This window comes from Euleptes europaea, chromosome 11 (assembly GCF_029931775.1).
Source record: "Euleptes europaea isolate rEulEur1 chromosome 11, rEulEur1.hap1, whole genome shotgun sequence".
In the NCBI taxonomy this organism is placed as follows: Eukaryota; Metazoa; Chordata; class Lepidosauria; order Squamata; family Sphaerodactylidae; genus Euleptes; species Euleptes europaea.
The window spans coordinates 66,900,480-66,919,162 of NC_079322.1; the positions used below are offsets into that span (position 1 = coordinate 66,900,480).

The window sequence follows — 18,683 nt, forward strand, 5'->3', positions numbered from 1 at the left end:
TGCCTTAAAAACACACTTGCACAACAGTAAGGTTCTCCAAAACAGACCAGGGAGGGCTTGAAGTCCAATGGGCTTAACGCCAAATTCCAATCATCTTTTCCAAAAAGTCTGAGTCACTTATTCTGTATCAACATACAAGATGGACCACCACATACTTCAATTATTATTCACCCCAAAAGGCTGCAATTTTAAGGATCTACTTGAGCTCTGGCATCACAACCTTCTGCCCCGATAAGATCATGCCACTAATCCTTTATGGCATAAATTATCTTCCAGATTCTCCACTTACCACCTTCACTTTTGTATGCCCACTTACAATGTAGTGTTTCAATTTGCCTCCAGGGTTTTCGCTCTCTTGTAATGGGTTCCTTTACTCTCAACCCATTCCATCCTATGTAAGCGGGGGGGAAAGAGTCCGCCTATCACATTCATCTAGGACTGAGCTGGGGAGGATGCGTGTCTCCACAAGTCATAACAAAATGATCACTACACCAGATGTTTTACAGAAATCCATTTTTAAAATCGATTTATAAGGGAGCTACAAGTCTATTTAATCCTTCTGGGCTCTCAACCCTGAGATGCTGAAAGGAAAACCATTTATGAAGCGACGCTTCTGTGAAGGAGTCTCGAACACACCCTTCAAATCCTTCAAACAAACAATCAGTAGCAAAAAAAAAAAAGACCTTGCAAATATGAACCAAGAAAGACTTAATGTAGAAGGAGCAAAATCCATCCAGGTCCTTTCAAGGGAAAGAGAAGAGAAACCTGCAGGGACGAGGACCTCTGGGCCCCGATGAAGTGGACAAGTCATGTTTCACTGTAAGCAGAACGTTGGCTATGATTGTCTTCACAGCACATCGCAAGGGGATACAAAGTGCTGAAGTGAAACAGCAAAACTCAACGTTAGCCCCACATTCATTTTTGAGGTAGCACTCAGTTACAACTGGGGGGTGGGGGAGGAGATCTGGAGAAGTACATCCAGCACCCCTGAACTCTTGGCTATGCCCAGTGGGACTAGTGTTTTTATTTTTTTCTTTGAACAGCAGACACTCCTCCCCTTTCCAGGCTAATGCTCAGGTTGCTGTATGGCATGAGGAGGGAATATTGCTGCAGGAACACAGGCCCGAACCGAGATCTAGCCACACAGGTCTTTGGATTTTGATCCATGTGGCGTCAGCTCAAACAGACCCGAGGCGGGAGAGAGCCTGTTTAAAACACGTGAAATACGGGATGCGTTTAAAAAGAAACAAACCAAAACCGTGTTTATTCTCTGGCACGTGGGGGGGGGGGGGAGAATCACAGAAACGCAGCTACGTAAATCCTTCATAGATAAGTCTCACATTCTCTAGGAAAGTCATCTGATGCTTACAGAAATGGTTTATAACAACTGCTATAAACTAAAGTGCTTAAAAGCTCATTAAGATTACCATGATTGCAATATTTCATAGTTTGCCATGTGTGTGAAATTCCAAAACACAATGCAGTGCTCAGGTCAACGGGCTGAGAATGTCAGCTAGTTCTTGAAATGCTGAGGAGGTTCTCAGTGCTACTTATTGTCTCCTTGTGTTTCCAGCAACCGGATTAAATTTGAGTTGGAGCTGTCGCTACGTCGGAGTGCTCGAGTCAGACTTCCTACGTATAAGTGAAATTCACCCTTCATTTTAAAAGTTTGGCCCTGTATTCTCTTCAATTGTAAGGGCGGATATGTAAAATGATGGGGAGGGAGGGGAAGGCAGACTATATATTCTTCACAATAACGACACAGAATTCACATTTAAGTCAAACGTAATGCCCTACAGTTCATCTATGCTGAATAACTTATAGACACTTATATGCTCTGTAGGAAAGCCAAGCATCCTTTTATCACTGGCGGATGCCAAGATATAAAAGTTCATACTCAGGAACCTAACTTCTTTGAAAAGGTCACGTTTTTTTCTGTACATTTCATGCAAACTGTGCACAACATGGTAACAACATCTGCAACACACCCCCTTTCAAGGTGCACCTTTTACACAACGAGAGCAGACTTGCTTACAAGGAAGCGTCTGCCAAAAAAAAGGTTAAAAGTCTATGGCAACAAAAAAATGAAAAGGAGGAGGAAAATTCTTCCAGCATCTTATTTTTCTTGAAGCAGGGCAGGGATGTTGATATTCCACCCTATAGCTTGGCGATCGAATCCGCAGGTGAACAGGTTGCATGTTGGGTGGTCTTCGCTCCACGCTGAACAACACACCATTCTTCTGTGACCCTGTGACAGCAAAAAAAAAAAAAATGCTGGCATTACAATAGGCCACTCTTGAAAGCTATTAGTTTCGACATATGCGGACCAAAGATGGTTTATCATCCATATCAGGCTTAACCTTCCAAAGGCCTGAGTTCTCAACAGACCACTACGTGACTTGTTAATCATTCCTTGCCGGAATAAATCAAGTTGTGCCGAGCACACAGACAGCGGCCGCGATAATCCTCAAATGTTGTCGAGAACAACAGGGCCTCACAATTTTCAGGACAAACACTAGCTGGCAGGATCAGATCTTTACAACTAAATGCAAAGGTGCGCACCTTTTTTTTTTTTTTTTTTTTTTGCATTTTTGGATTTTTAACACACACATCCTTAAAGGGCACAATCCAATTCAAACTAAGCACTGTCAGGTTCCTGTGATACCACAGGAGAATGATGCACGTGTTTAAATATCTCTTACTGCAATCAGTGAAATAAAAGTGCCCTAATATTAGCTAGAAGAAGAAGAGTTGGTTTTTATATGCCAATTTTCTCTACCACTTAAGGGAAACTCAAACCGGCTTATGATCACCTTCCCTTCCCCTCCCCACAACAGACACCCTATGAGGTAGGTGAGGCTAAGAGAGCTCTAACAGAGCTGTGACTAGCCCAAGGTCACCCAGCTGGCTTCGTGTGCAGGAGTGGGGAAACAAATCCAGTTCACCAGATTAGTCTCCGCGGCTCACGTGGAGGAGTGGGGAATCAAACCTGGTTCTCCAGATCAGACTCCACCGCTCCAACTACAGCTCTTAACCACGACACCACGCTGGCTAGGTTGTGACCCAATAGCAACTTTGGGCAGAACTTCTTTTCAGCTTGTGGAAATTAGAATTTCATTCCAAGAGAGTGTATAGATAATATCACATCTGGAAATTCATTCCATGGGAACAAATGGGATTTACTTTCATTTAAGAAGTGTTTATGACAGGGTTGTAAGACAACAGGGTCTCTATAATGGGAAGGAACATCATGGTGAGAAGGACCGATTTGCTTCTGAAAGAAAGGCTTGAGAGTCTGAGATTTGTTCACCTCAAACGGGTGGAGAGAAGCTTGGGTTGCGCTACTATGGGACAAAGCGGCTACCCCCCAAAATCTGTGGACTGGAGATACCAGAAGTGTCCCGAGGCACATCTGTAGCGCCATGTTTGGTACAGAAAATGGGTTTCTTCACATATGGTTGCATGCTGGGCGTTCGCCTAAAACAAATAGGTGAAACTGCCCTGAATCCTCAATGTTTCAAAGCTAACGTGGGCACCAGGATGAGGCTGGACAATGGGATGGTCCCCATCCCAGAAGCACTCCAAGAAAATACCACTGGGTGTGAAGGTTGCAGCAAACAAGAATGCACACAACTTTTCAACACAAGATGCTACAGCCTTTCCACTAATTACATGACTATTTTGCCAATATACTGAAGTACACCCCCCAAAGAACATTACGTTCTGCAGAGAATAACTTAATGGTGGTCCCCGTCCTTAAGAGTGTGAGGCTGTCCTCGACAAGAGCCAGGGCCTTTTCAGCCTTGCCTCCGGCCTGGTAGAACTCCCTCCCTAGCAGGATCAGAGCCCTGCGGGACTTGAAAGAGTTCTGCAAAGCTTGTAATATGGAGCTGTTCCACCAGGCCTACAACTGAGGGCAGCCGCGGATGTCACCTTTGCTGGCCTCCCTACGTTCCCCCCCCCCCATTTCTATGTGAATTATGCTGTAATCTGTGGGGGAATGTCTGGGTACAAGACTCTACATCGGAACCAACTTTAATTGCGCCATCTGTTGTTGTTTTAGTATAATTTAGCATTGTTTTAACTGTTCTAATTCGGATTGAATTATTGTTATGCCTGTGGGCTGATTTTTCAATTGTTGTTACCTGTACTGAGCCTGGCTTCAGTTGGGGAGGGCAGGATATAAGAGGGAGGAAGAAAGGGAGGAAGGAAGGAAGGAAGGAAGGAAGGAAGGAAGGAAGGAAGGAAGGAAGGAAGGAAGGAAGGAAGGAAGGAAGGAAGGAAGGAAGGAAGGAAGGAAGGAAGGAAGGAAGGAAGGAAGGAAGGAAGGGAGGGAGGGAGGGAGGGAGGGAGGGAGGGAGGGAGGGAGGGAGGGAGGGAGGGAGGAGAGAGAAAAAGAGAGAGAGAGAGAGAGAGAGAGAGAGAGAGAGAAAGAGAGAAAGAGAGAAAGAGAGAAAGAGAGAAAGAGAGAAAGAAAAGAGAGAAAGAAAAGAGAGAAAGAAAAGAGAGAAAGAAAAGAGAGAAAGAAAAGAAAAGAAAAGAAAAGAAAAGAAAAGAAAAGAAAAGAAAGAAAGAAAGAAAGAAAGAAAGAAAGAAAGAAAGAAAGAAAGAAAGAAAGAAAGAAAGAAAGGAAAGAAAGGAAAGAAAGGAAGGAAGGAAGAAAGAGAATTCAGATGTATTCAGTACATGACATTATGGCAGCTTCAAGAAGAGGTCACATTTGAATCAAACCCATCCAGCGATCATCTCCCAGTGAAGGTCATTTGATCCCAACACCCTGTGAATGACAAGCTGACTCATGCAAAAAAACAAAAAAACGGACACACAGAGCCATGAATGTCTCTTTATGTATGCAAGTGAAATGTCCCGGTACCTGTCTGTTGCTGCGAGGGAGCCGTGCTAATCTTACTCCAGACATGTCAAACAATCTAACCTGTCGGTTGTCATGTGGAAGGGCAATGATTCTTTGGCCGACGCAAACGTTAATCCTGCATCAGAGAGATAAAAGTAGGTTAGGGGCCCAACGGCGAGCCTGACAAATGGGAACTGACAGTTCTTCGAGCTCGCCGAAAGTGATTTAATTGAAGGATTTATATCGTACACATTTCACGCAAATACATATTACTTGTGTGTTTTTTTCCTCACAAAGAGTGAAGGAACTGGAGAAAGATTTATTTCCTTTAAAAGGTGGTACTGACGGTGGCGTGTTAGAGGGGATTTTTTAAATTCCCCTTGATCGTTCCAACTCCTACTGCTGTCAACAGCACCGAAGCAGCCCTCTCTGGCTGAGAACAAAACACAAGGCTACTTTCATAGGGGGGCCCTTCCATGGCACGGCGGCCACCGAGGGCCAGCGGACCCACCAAGCATCACTTGACAGAGCAAAAGGGTTGCTACCAAAAGTCAGAACTCTAAACCCGCTCTCCCTTCCAGGGTCATACAATGACCACGGAGCAAGTGCGTGGTCCTTGCTATCAGGCCATACACAAAATGTGGTTTATCATCACCAACATTTAGGATCAAACTAAACGTGATGTTTTATTCTTCCCTGAGGTCTTCCTCTTTTACAAAATGCAACTGTGAGTACTAAATCATCAAAGTCAGTATTGTCTAAGTCAGGCAGCAGGTCTCGAGGGTCTCAAGGTAGAGGTCTTTCACATCACCTACTTGCCTGGTCCCTTTAACTGGAGATGCCTTTTTTTTTCCTTTTATCCCTTAGAAGCTCCTTGATCAATTGATCTTGAGCAGCATATATCTAGTGTTGGAGGGATATAAGGACTGAAACAAATCTTGCCACTGACAATGTAGCCTTGGGGTCCCTATCACTTAGTAAAAAAGGCATTATGTCAGTCACAGAGGCATTGGATTTGTATATTAAAAGAGGGGAAATATAGTGCGATCGAAGATCCTCGTAAAAGTGGCATTCCAAAAGGGCATGGGCTAATGAGTCAATAGAGCCAGAAGAGCAAGGGCAGATCCTCTCTGAGTATGGTATATTCAGAATTCTGCCCTGCATTAACATAGAAGGGTTAGCATTCAATCTAGCCAAGCAAAAAGCTCTACAGAGACGAGGAGTTGTTAGATAATATGTATAGGCAGGCAGACAACGTGGAGGGGGTATTCCGAAGAACTGGGATGAACAGACACGACGAGCACGAAAAGTAGTGCTGTTATAATCGAGCTCTTTAATGCGCTTTTTAATTTTGGCAAAAGCTTCAGTTTTCCCAAGATCTGATAACATATCCTGCGAGAAGCCCAACAATGCCAGTTTCTCATCTAAGATTTTTTGCCATGAGGATTTAAAAGGGTCATGCTTCAGAGAAGCTAGGAACCCCTCAGTGCTAAAGCACAGTTTAAGGTGTAGTTTAAAGGCGGCCAACCACGCCCTAGCTTCAAGTGACATTTGGCCAAACTCGGAACGAAGAGTAACGCCAGCAACACATCGAGGGGCATTTAGAAGTTTTCGTAAGAACTGAAGCAGTGGACGATCTATAGATTCATTGATGACTGTAATCCAGATGGCAACACCAAAGAGGATAATTGGGGTAATTTTCAGGTTAAAAACCTGAATAGCCCCTGGAATATATTTCCCACCTTTGGTGTGAAAAAAATTGACAATAGCACCAACCCCAGGTTTAATTTTGTTGGACACTGCTTTTTGATGGGCATACCAATTTAGGTTACGGGAAAAAAGAATGCCAAGGTAAACAAACTCCTTGACTTGGTCAACCTCAAAGCCATCTAATACCCAGCGAAAAAGAGGCAATTTTCTCCTCTTAGTGAAGATCGTAATCTTAGATTTATGATGGTTTATTTTAAGACCTTCCCTAGAGCAGTACTCAGAAAAGGTTTGCAAAGATCTTTTCAAACCAATTCTTGTGCGGGACAGGAGAACTGCATCGTCAGCATAGAGCAGAATCGGGGTGGGATGACTTGCAAGCTTTGGGGGGTGGCAAAACTCTGAGAAATTGGTTGCCAAATCATTCAGGTATAGGTTAAACAAGAGAGGAGCAAGGAGGCAACCTTGTCTAACTCCCTTGGCCAATTCAAAGGGCTCGGTTAGTTCTCCTTGGTTGCCACAGCGAACCTGAGCTGTGAGGTCAGTATGAAATTGCTGAATAAGCCATAGTAACCTCCTATCCATAGTAGAATGTGATAGTTTCAACCATAGCCTCTCCCTCGGGATGGTATCAAAAGCTCCCTTAAGATCCATAAAACCAGCATAAAGGGTGCCATTTCTGGGGGAGGAATATTTCTCTGCTAGATGGGAGAGCACTAAACAGTGGTCCGTGACAGACCAACCCCTTGTAAAGCCAAAGGATGTCATTACTCTCAACCCAGTCCAACAGCCTCTTTAATAAGTAGGAGGAATACAATTTGCCTAAGCAAGACAAAAGGCTGATTGGGCGATAACAGCTTGGGTCAGAGCGCTGACCCTTTTTAAAGATTGGGACGATAATAGTATGTCTCCAAGATTTTGGAATAGCTCCTGAGGCATTAATTTGTGTGAATACAGGAGCAAGAATGTTGGCCCACCAATCGCTGTTGACTTTAAAAAGTTCGTAGGGAATTAGATCGGGACCTGGGGCTTTACCTGAGTGTAGGCGATCAATGAGCGGTTTAATTTCCTTAGGAGACACATCTGGCCAGGAATTCAACAAAACAGAAGGTGCTACAGGTATAAGACCCTGGTTTTCCACAGAGTAGGAGAAGAGGCTCTTGAAGTAAGCTACCCAGACCGAAGACGGGATACATGCGGGGACTCTGGCATAGCCATTGCTTAAAGAATTCACAGTCCGCCAGAAAGTTGAATTATCATTGTTGTTTATAGCTGTAATCAAGCTCCTCCAATTTTTATATAGGGCCTCTTTTTTCCTCCAGTTTACCAAGTCCTTGTAGTTCTTTTTAATAGTTAACAATTCCTTCAATACTGAAATAGTATTGTTCCTTCTGAATTCTCTATGTTTCCTAGTTATTGCTCGTTTGAGTAGTCTACACTCGTGATTAAACCAAGAATTTCGTTTGTATAAAGCGTGAAAGCTTGAGGTGATTTCTTTAGTAAATAAAGGTTTAAATAAATCAATTAATCTGAAAAAAACATTTAAGACAGTAGCTGCAGACTCTTGCTCAAGGAGGGCAGCTTTCAACGAAGTCACCTCCAAAAGCTGCATTTTACCACGCACCAAGGAATCAAGCTCAGGGCTCCAGTAAACACGAGCTACGGCTTTTTGGGATTGGTGCAATATTTGATGGTAGGACGGTAATAAGTGTGGAACACATAACTGGTTGATTGAAAGAGAGATAGGGAGATGGTCACTGCCCATGTAATCGCAGACTTCCATATTACTGATTAGAGGTAAGAGATCTAATGAAACCAGAAAATAATCGATAACACTGGCACCATTTTGGTTAAAAAAAGTGAAATCTCCATTAGGGTCGATCTGCGATCGCCCATTGACTATTATTAGGTTCCTCTGAATAGCGAATTGGGCCAGGCTTAAGCCGGAAGAATTGATTACCGAGTCCCTGGAAGTTCTAGTATACCATAGGGAGCTCAGGAAAGATTCATCAAAATTCCCTATAAGATTTTGGAAGAGAGCATTATCATCTGGCCCTATTCGTGCGTTAAAATCACCAGCCATAAGAACTGGAGTAGTTGGGTGGTTATTTTTGATGTCATCAAATAGTTCTCCCAGACGGGCCCAGTTTTGTGCAGTATTACTTGATCTACCAGGAGGAATATAAACAGAAAATAAAATAAGTGAAGAAAAAGTCAGGTTTACTTTAATTGCTAGCACCAGCTCTTCAGCCAAAAGAAGGTCAATTGAGCTTATGCTTAAAGAAGTGGAGATAAAGCATGCTAGTCCTGCACGAGGGTGGCCCACAGAGCCTTTGATTGCTTTTTGGGTAAAAGAGGTAAAGCCTGGGAGAAAGATCTCATTTGTGGCCCAAGTTTCCTGAACAAGGATGATATCAAAGGTCGAAAGAAATGACTGTATATCAGGATCAGTAAGTTTAGCTGACCATCCAGCAACATTCCAGCTAAGAAACCGGAGATGCCAGGGATTGAACCTGGGACCTTCTGCATGCCAAGCAGATGCTCTACCACTGAGCTACGGCCCTTCACATGAAGCAGCCTTATACTAAACCAGACCCTTGGTCCATCAAAGTCAGTATTGTCTACTCAGACCATCAGCGGCTCTCCAGGGACTCAGGCAGAGGTCTTTCACACCACCTAGTCCCCTTAACTGGAGATGCCGGAGATTGAACCTGGTACCTTCTGCATGCCAAGCAAATGCTCTACCACTGAGCCACGGCCCCTCCTTCTGGCATGTTTTTTGGTAAAATACCGCCTTTGCAGCCACACCCCCATATCTGGAAGATGCAGGAATACACAATCGGGTGCGGAGGGAGATGTAAGAAGCCCATTTCTCAACCTCTCCTGATATTCCTTGTTAGACTGCAAATGAATCAGATTGTTCGACTGCAGAAGAATCACAAGGCACCGTTACACAAAACTGATCATCGTGTGTTGGTCCTCAGTAGCTTCAAGGCAATTCAGGAAAGTCATAACTGCTGTCTTTGCTCACGAAAACTCATAAAATATCATTATCACATGAGCATTTTGATGTAATTTAGGGGATTTGTTTTTGATCTGTTAGATTAAGAAACCTAGACTGATTTTGCTTTGAGGTCAGAAGGCATACTGAGCTGTCCAAGAGCTGAAGTCAAACTGCTTTGGTCGTAAATACACTGTCCAGAAACCAGGCAACCATAAATGGAACTTTTTGGAGGGAGTACAGTTTTTAAAGAAATAGTATTTCCAACCCTGAAAACTATCTCATTTGTACACCATACCTGGTGTACAACTCTTTTTCTCTGAAAATGCAAATTACCACGAATGCCACTATTCTGACTTAACACCAGGCATTCAAGATGGCAGCACACTAATAGGAGAGCTGCCATTTTATGATGCTGTTCGGCATGAATTCCAACCTGGAGGCGTTCTGGCTGCCCTGCCCAGTCCAGCCTTCACAAGATATTCCAAGCAATGAAAGACAGGAAGAAAGGTAGGAGCTCCAAGTTAAGATGGATTCCAGCTAAGCCTCAAAAACTGAACATCAACTGGATCCCCAGATTTAGTTCGAGGAAGTCAGCCAGCACCTCCCGCATATAATCTCATGGCTTTGCTTACCTGTTCACTGCAGAATCTGTACGGATAGTTGCAATAGGTGATCTCATATTTTTCAAGTCCCAAACCTTCACAGTACGGTCATCACTTCCAGAAACAACATTATCCCCCACGGTGAAGACCGCCGAAGTCACAGTGCTAAGGGGCAGGAGGAAAATACAGAGCCACAGTTAGCATTGCTACAGAAAATATGCTTGCCAATCTCCAAGTCTACCTGCAGCTACTCTTCCCCCTCCCACTAGAGGAAAGTGCTTGGAACTCAAACTTCCTTGAAAATCAGAGGTCCTCAGTGGCAGAGCATATACTTTGCAGGCAAGAAGCCCCAGAATCAATCCAGCATGACTTGCTGCAGCGGTCGAGAAACACTTTTCTCTGCCTGCGACTCTGGAGAGCCATAGATGATTGGGAGGGGCTGTGGCTCAGTGGTAGAGCACCTGCTTGGCATGCAGAAGGTCCCAGGTTCAATCCCCGGCGTCTCCAGTTAAAGGGACTAGGCAAGGAGGAGATGTGAAAAACCCCTGCCTGAGACCCTGGAGAGCCGCTGCCGGTCTGCGTAGACAATACTGACTTTGATGGACCAAGGGTCTGATTCAGTATAAGGCAGCTTCATGTGTTCATTGACAGCCAAAGGAGACAACAGAGGTTGACCAATGGTCTCACTTGGTATAAGACAGCTTCATATGTTCCACTGCTGAGGCCCAGAAGAAATTAAGCCCCCATACAGACAACACCCCATGTATATCTTTAGTACACTGTAACTGCATATATAAATTGTTGTCAGCCACTTACAGAACCAGTTTGGTTGAAAAGTCAGATATAAAGAAAAAAGGGTGCCTTAGCCTGTATGGAAAGAGCAGACGATATCACTCACGTAAACAGAGGCTGGACAAGCACTTGTCAGGGATGCTGTGGTTGCCAATCTCCAGGTGGTGGCTGGAGACCTGACAACCCTAGCCTCTCCCCCACACACACACACCGGGAGAGCTAAACCTGGTTATGGCCCCCAAATGATGTTATAAATGAGCAAATGGCCCTTGGCAGGAAAAAGGTTCCCCACCCCTGCTCTAGGCTGATCCTGCATTGAGTGGGGGGTTGGACTCAATGGCCTATATGGCCCCTTCCAACTCTATGATTCTACGATTCTATGTTACACAGCTGAATGTTACAGAAGTAAGAACATTTTATCATCTTTTCCATATTTGAATTATAATGGCCAAGTCAAGGAGGGTAAAAATATTTAATCCCGGTGACCCAAGAAGACATTAGCTGCTAAAATCTGAAGAAACAAACACTGAAGTTTTAAGCCCTTCCTTCTGTTTGAGTCTACAAATTTCGTTCCCACCTCTGCTGCTTGCTAACAAACCATTTCCTTCCCGCCCCTGGTTCATTACAGTGTGCTTCCCAGCTCAATTGCTATGGATCGCGTCTAATGACCTAGCCAGCATAGCTTGGGGGTCACATACATCAATTGCTTGGAATTTAGTAATTTTAATTTAAGGTGTCAAGTTGCTCCTGTCACTTCTATTGTGCTGTGAGAATTTGATTTCATGTCCTATTCAGCCCACTGATTGAGATTAGTATTATCCGAGTCACAACGGACTAGCATGCGCGAGCCTTCTTAATTTAAATTGACATCAAATTAAGCTCTAATTAGATCCAAACACCATTGTATCAGTGGCACAGAGTTTTTTAATGCTGCATCAGGGTGCCACTGAGCTGCCCAGGGTAATTACGTGGCACGAAATAAAGGTCTTCGCTCCAGCCTTCTGGTCCTCAGGCTCCCAACACCACATTATGCATGCATGTGTGGCCAAACTGCTGCGCGAGGCACAAATGCTTAAGAACAGTCATTGAATCCATGGAAGATCTGGGGGGGGGGGAATCGACACACAATCACAGCCGCATGAATGTCGAGCCTCCCGGGGTACCTGCGTGGCAGAGCACTGCATACTGAAATATTCATGCCAACGAAGCATTCCACCGTTCCACAACACATGACAATAGATTTGATTCTCTCATCATGCATTAAAATTATTCATCTAGTTAAGATTTAAAAGCAACTGTTCAAAGCTCTCTGCTTTTCACCTTCAGCTTAAAAACCGGAACAGTTTGCTGTTTGATGTACTGCAATTTGCATCCTGACCTATATCCCAAAGGTGCAGTGTGGACTGCAGGTTTTTAACAGATTTTTTAAAAAGGTAAGAGATATAGCCAGTGTTGCGTAGCGGTTACAGCAGCGTTTCTCAACCAGGCTTCTCCAGAACCCTAGGGTTCCACGAGAAATAATGATGAATAGGCTAATCATATGTAAATCATATGTAGTCATATGTAGGGGTTCCCCAAGACATGAATATTATGTCAAGGGTTCTGCAAGGGTAAAAAGGTTGAGAAACCCTGGGTTATTGAGTCGGATTAGATCTGGGAGACCCAGGTTCAAATCTCAATTCAGCCATGGCAGCCTGTTGGGTGATCCTGGCCTAGTCACACACGCACTCAACCTAACCTTCCTCACACAGGGTTTTTGTGAGGATAAAATGGAGGAGAGGAGAACAACGTAAGCCCCACTGGAGAGAAAAAAAAAGGATATAAATGAAGCAAATAAATAAGAAGTTAATTCTGACTGAATTCTTTGCATCTAAAGGTTAAGGTAAAGGTCCCCTGTGCAAGCACCGGGTCATTCCTGACCCATGACGTCACATCCCGACATTTCCTAGGCAGACTTTGTTTACGGGGTGGTTTGCCAGTGCCTTCCCCAGTCATCTTCCCGTTACCCCCAGCAAGCTGGGTACTCATTTTACCGACCTTGGAAGGATGGAAGGATGAGTCAACCTTGAGCCGGCTACCTGAAACCGACTTCTGTCTGGATCGAACTCGAGTCGTGAGCAGAGCTTGGACTGCAGTACTTCAGCTTACCACTCTGCACCACGGGGCTCTAAAGGTTAGCGTACTGCAAACAAGTATTAACTGCATTGGCTATGGAAAAGCCTCATTCTGGCACACAGGCATAGACTTGAAAGTGCTCAGCAGTGACCTTGTGCACCAAATTTACAGTAAGCACCTCTGGTTAATAGTGGTCCCACCCACCATGTGATGCCTCTTTCTTTTTTTTTGGTGCTAGGATTTCCCAACTCAAACCGGAAACCAATGCTACTCTAGCATTTCTACACTCATTCCTACACTCTGCATCCAAACCCTGCACCAGACCTCTAATCTCACGCTTACTGGTAGTAACCAAGTCGGTAGGGGCAGACGGCAGCACAACCTCCTAGGAGACTGGATTGTCTCGTTTGCTTTTTGCTCTTGAGCTGCAACGTAACACAAAGTTCTCTGGTGTATCACCAACAGGCTATTACAGATTAAACATGTCTTTTTTGTTGTTGTTGTTGTTGGGAAAAGAATAACTTTGTTATTAACATCTTTCAAAAACTACCCTCACCCTCTAGAGTTAATTTCAGCCACGATTTGACTGAATGTGGTACCACAAGTCACAAATTTATTTAATACAGTCCAAGACCAATAAAAATAGAATCAATACAATAATTCAAACTTCCAGAATATCAATTAACTCGTGGGAGAAAACATTTAAAATTGTAGAACCACAGGATTATACAATATCCTATAAAACTTATAGCTAAAAAGCCTATTTTTGGCTTACCCAAGTTTCTTAATCTTGTAGGCTATCCAACCAAATTTGGCGACCTTAAAAGTGATCTCTTGATTCTTATCTGCTAGTATTAGTGAGAGGAGAGTCCTATTTTTACCAGGATGGCAGGTGTACCACAAGGCTACTCAAACCACATGTGGAATCAGGTTCAGTAGCCACTCATTTCCCCTTTCCGTTCTAGTTATTTCTTGAAAAGCCAGAAAGCACATCCTGTAATACTGGCACCGAAAGAATCCAGGAATCAACATCAGAATGGAATTACAGCCACCTTCATGCAAACCAGATACTCTACCAACAGCCCCGCGCATTGCTTTGTGGCTATTTCAAAGGGCCGATGATGTACTTCAACATGTGTCACCTTACTCATTCAGCTCAGACACAGTTCATGAAGCGGCCAGCATGGAGACAGATCACGCTAACCACAGCACCATTAAAACACAGCTTTGTGTGACATTGGATTTTCACCCGAATGTCGAACCCATTCATATTTTTATATTGTTCATTCCCCGCCCCCAATTTGTGGTTGCCACTCTTTTTTCCTGAACTTGATCCATTCTCCTGATACTGCGCAGGCTTGCAATACAGCAGCTCTTGTGAGAGAGCATGAAGTGGTTGGAGCAATGGGGCATCCTGAAGGACAATCCAAAACATATTGATAGAGTGAAAACCTAAATAGATTTAAGTTGGACAAAAGAGCTAATGGCAGAAGTGACAAATGAAACCAAAGCCACATATCCTGTAGTGAAGACACTTCTAAGGTTTGCAGAAATAAAGATTTGTTGAACTAGGAGCCAGCTGCAAACAAGCAACTGAAGATGATTGGTGGCAAGCAAGAAGAAAGGCCAGGAGACTATTTTCCTTGTTCAACATATTTGAACTATTCTTCACCCTTCTATCTCGCCTTCCCCCATCAAGGAGAACAAGAAACAAAGTCCATTCCCAGGGGACCCAAAATTTGATGCTTAGTTTGTTAACCATGATGTGCTGAATCTTACAACTAAACAAGAAGAACACATCAGAACAGGGTAAAACCTCAGAGTATTTCTTCATCGCCATGTTTTAAATTTAACATTTCTAATACTGTGGGGAATCTGTCTGTTTGTGTTCATTGACGGAGGGTGGTTATTTGTAAAGGAGAGAACAACTCGCAGGACTGTACACTTGAAGAGGGACATTTGTGCCCTTCTCTTGTGATGCGCTGAAAATAGTGATTAAAAACCCAATAAACTGTTGCGGCAGTGGTTCATGATATGATAACTCAACTAAACACCCCTCAAAGTCTCTGAAAATTTTGTTCTACAAGCTTTCCTGAGGCAGGAGTTACATTCTTTCCCTCACCTTTGTAAGCCCTCCGGAACACCATCTTCAAAAACTAGGGAAGAGCAGTTGTCTTAAGCTTGCTGCGGTGAAAGCAAGGAGGCTTGTGACATCTTAAGGACTAACTCCAATTTATTGTCAGATCTGACACTTCCTTTGGCTCAAGCTGAAACCTAGACTGGCCAAGTCACTGGAAACAGAAATTCTCTCCTATGTAGCACTGTGTAAACGGTCGGTAACCAGCAAGGCATGGCTGGGCCTGACCCCACCTACGGGCTATGGGCTTGCAACTGAAGCCTGTTTATTTCAGTTGTTTGGATAATAATGTGGGGTATTTGAACATGTTCATTTTTTTAATCTTGTTTCGCAGAACAGTGGAGGTTGATGTGAACCATTTTGGAATGAAATGTGTAGTATAACTGAAACAAATGAGATAAATACAATAAAAGCATTCATACTACTAGCGGACCATTATCTTCACTATTAAGTTCCTGGATCTGATGGACTACGTGGAATATTGCTCAAGCCACAACAAATGTGCTCATTCTTTCAGGTGTCAGGCTCTTCACTGTTTTTAAAAACTTTGTGTGCTCCTACACACCACCACACACATTTATTTAAATGGGCAAGAAAGATCCCCATGGATATTTCACTAATGCTTTAACGACCAGGTTAATTTTAAGAGAACAAGAAACCAAGTCCATGTAATACCTTCTACTGGGGCCAACCAAAATGACACATAATACGGTGCAAGATGTTAAAACACATTTAAAAAAATGATTTTTTAAAATTTTCCAGTTCAAGATCTTAAGGCCCTGTCTTGTCATGCGGCTGTTCACAACTTTTTTTCCAACTAAAAAACAGCCTGTGAATTTAAGTCTGCCGTGAATGGAAGCTCAAAGCATTCCAGTAAGGAGCGCATCTCTGCTCTGTACTAGGAGGGGAAATTCCTTCGCATTGCGCTGCAAATTCTGACTGCCTCGATTTGTAGCTCCCTCTGAGATTAGAACAATACCGGGACAAGAATAAAGTCACCTTTTTTTTTGCTTACAAACTAAATTGAGGCTTGAACTCAAAGTTAATGGAAAGCAGGAGGCTAAGTAGAGCATTTGGTTAATGCGCTGGCCTCTTGTTTGGAGGCTTAATGACAAAACGCACACCGCCCAAAGCTCAAGTCTGGAAAGTTTAAATAAAGAACTGGGGAAGGGAGGGCAAATTAACATCTCCTGCACTCTCCTCCCCCAACACTTCTCCCAATGCTGGGTCTTCCAGAAGTTGTAGCCAAGTTAAAACGGTGGTTAACATCCCCACGGCTAAATTAATGAAAAATGTCAACAAAAGATCATTAGACTCAGTGTTAATGGAACGCTAAAAGGCATTAGGCTTTTAATAACTCAATGTGGATGACAGGTATCCGTGGGGATTAAAAAAAAAGGTTGGCAAAGAAACGGTAGTCTTGTGACACCCCTAAACTGTGGGTCCCCCACAGGGAGTTTGGTGTGCTACTACCATTCTCCGAAAAACTTCAGTCTCTGCCAAGCTCCAGCAAAGCTCATTTATCTTGTCGTAGGGAGCAGCCGAGCATGTACTTTCAGCTGACAGAGTGGCACTTTCTCACCACACACCGCTGCCTGATCTGGAACATTCTGCTCCCTCCGTGGGTCTCAATCAAGGAAATACTGTAATGCTAGCACTCCTCATTAGGACTAACAGCTGTCTCCCTAGTCACACAGAGACACAAAACTGTTTTGCATAACAATCTGCTGAAATTTCACACTCACGGGGGGAAAAATATGATGCAGAAAATGCTGGACCATGAAATGCTGATGCGGTATGCTGCTTGGAACCACTTCAAAAAAATTAACACTATGGTGCCCATTTCACTCCTGCAGCATGGTATTGGAGAGAGTGAGGGCAAATGGTAGGGAAGAACAACCAGGACTGTTACATTATGGGAAGAGATACGCTCACCACTAAATTGTAAAAGAATTCAGGCAGAAATCAAGGCCAATTTGAACTTTCATCCAGTGAATAAGCGAAAAGTTGCTTATGTTTCGGGATTTTACTGTATTGAGACTAAGCCTTTTTCTCTATGGATCGTTTTTGGGATTCTCATCTTTGGCTCTCCTTCCCATAAGCCTTTGCAAATATACTTCTGTGAGATACAAGAATGCTATGCCTTGGTGTTGGCCTTTGGTTATGTTATTCCAGCCATTCCAGAGCCTAGTTGTACTATCCTTAAAGTCTAAACTTCCAAGAGACTCTGGTATCAGAGATTATCCTCAATGGTGGCCTAACTAGGGCCCAACGTTCTTTGAGATAGAGCAAGGGGCTTGGACATAATTCTCATGTGATGTGTGTACTCCCCCCACCCAGCCACATCATCTTGGAATGCCTGGATATTGTACCTTCTTGACTGACATGTATTATCTCTTCTATGAACTGCAAAAGGTATTAAGCTTGGTTGATTCTTCTATTCCGGGCTTCATGCCAACGCCAATGCTTTACACGGGCCTTGGTATGCGGACAGAATATATTTCTTTGTATTAATCTTACTATATTATGCATTATTGGTGTACTCAGATGTAGCTGCTACGTATGTTTCTTTTCAGTTTACTTTATAGTATAATAAATAGTTATAGGGTGTTTAACTGCTCTCTCTCTCTCTCTCTCTCTCTCTCTCTCTCTCTCTCTCTCTCTCTCTCTCTCTCTCTCTCCCTCTCCCTCTCCCTCTCCCTCCCTCTCCCTCCCTCTCTCTCCAGGATCTGGACATCCAACCATTCACTCCATCCAGCCCATGAACCTGCAGCTCCAGGTTCAATCCCCGGCGTCTCCAGTTAAAGCTCCAGTAAAAACCCTCCTGGACACACTTAAACAAAAACAGTACTACAAAGCCAAGTACAAGGACCCAAAGAAGGGTCAAATCATGTACTGCAGGTGAATTATTGAAAGATACAAAATGCATGTGATAAATACCGCATCCAGAAAGACATTTATTTAATTCAATGAAGCAGCCAGGCTTGTTAATATTTGCTATGTAGGTACACACAATCCAAGCATGTACTCAAGCATGTACTTAAACAAGAGGAAGGGGATTCTGTGATGGTATAGATGCAGAGCAGAGGGTGTTTCCGTCCAGAGGAGCATTAATGTTAAGAAAGGTGGGGCTTTCTAAGGGTGAGGAGAAGAACAAAGAAATTCACATTAAGGTAACCTGTACTAGGAAACCAGCGGATGAATCAGTCAATCCCAAGTGTATCTTCTTTAAATGCCAATAAAGGTTCTGTATTCTGTTAAGTGTATCTTCTTGCCTGGAAGTTGTTACTCATTAGAAATAATCTTTTTTTTCTTCAGGAAGAGATCATAACTGTGACTGGAGATTGCATCCAAGGACTAGGAAATGGCAACAAATACACAAATACACAGGACTAGAATCTTTGTTTAGAAGTATTTGGAGCCAGCAGCATCACCTACTCCATGCTGGTAAAAGCGGACCGGGAAAACACGTGA

The 18,683-nt window shown here is 43.5% G+C and overlaps 1 protein-coding gene across 4 annotated transcripts in view; it reads right to left on the reverse strand.

Moving 5' to 3' along the window:
- Positions 1-1,674: 1,674 nt before the first annotated feature.
- WDR37 (WD repeat domain 37) overlaps positions 1,675-18,683 on the reverse strand; it is a 62,136-nt gene continuing 45,127 nt past the window's right edge. For all 4 annotated transcript variants that reach the window (XM_056857301.1, XM_056857302.1, XM_056857303.1 and 1 more), the window contains 3 exons: positions 10,196-10,330; positions 4,874-4,988; positions 1,675-2,248 (listed from right to left, as the gene is read on the reverse strand). In XM_056857301.1, coding sequence (XP_056713279.1) covers positions 2,117-2,248; positions 4,874-4,988; positions 10,196-10,330 — 382 coding nt within the window. In that variant the 3' untranslated portion in view covers positions 1,675-2,116. The remainder of the gene's footprint in view (positions 2,249-4,873; positions 4,989-10,195; positions 10,331-18,683) is intronic.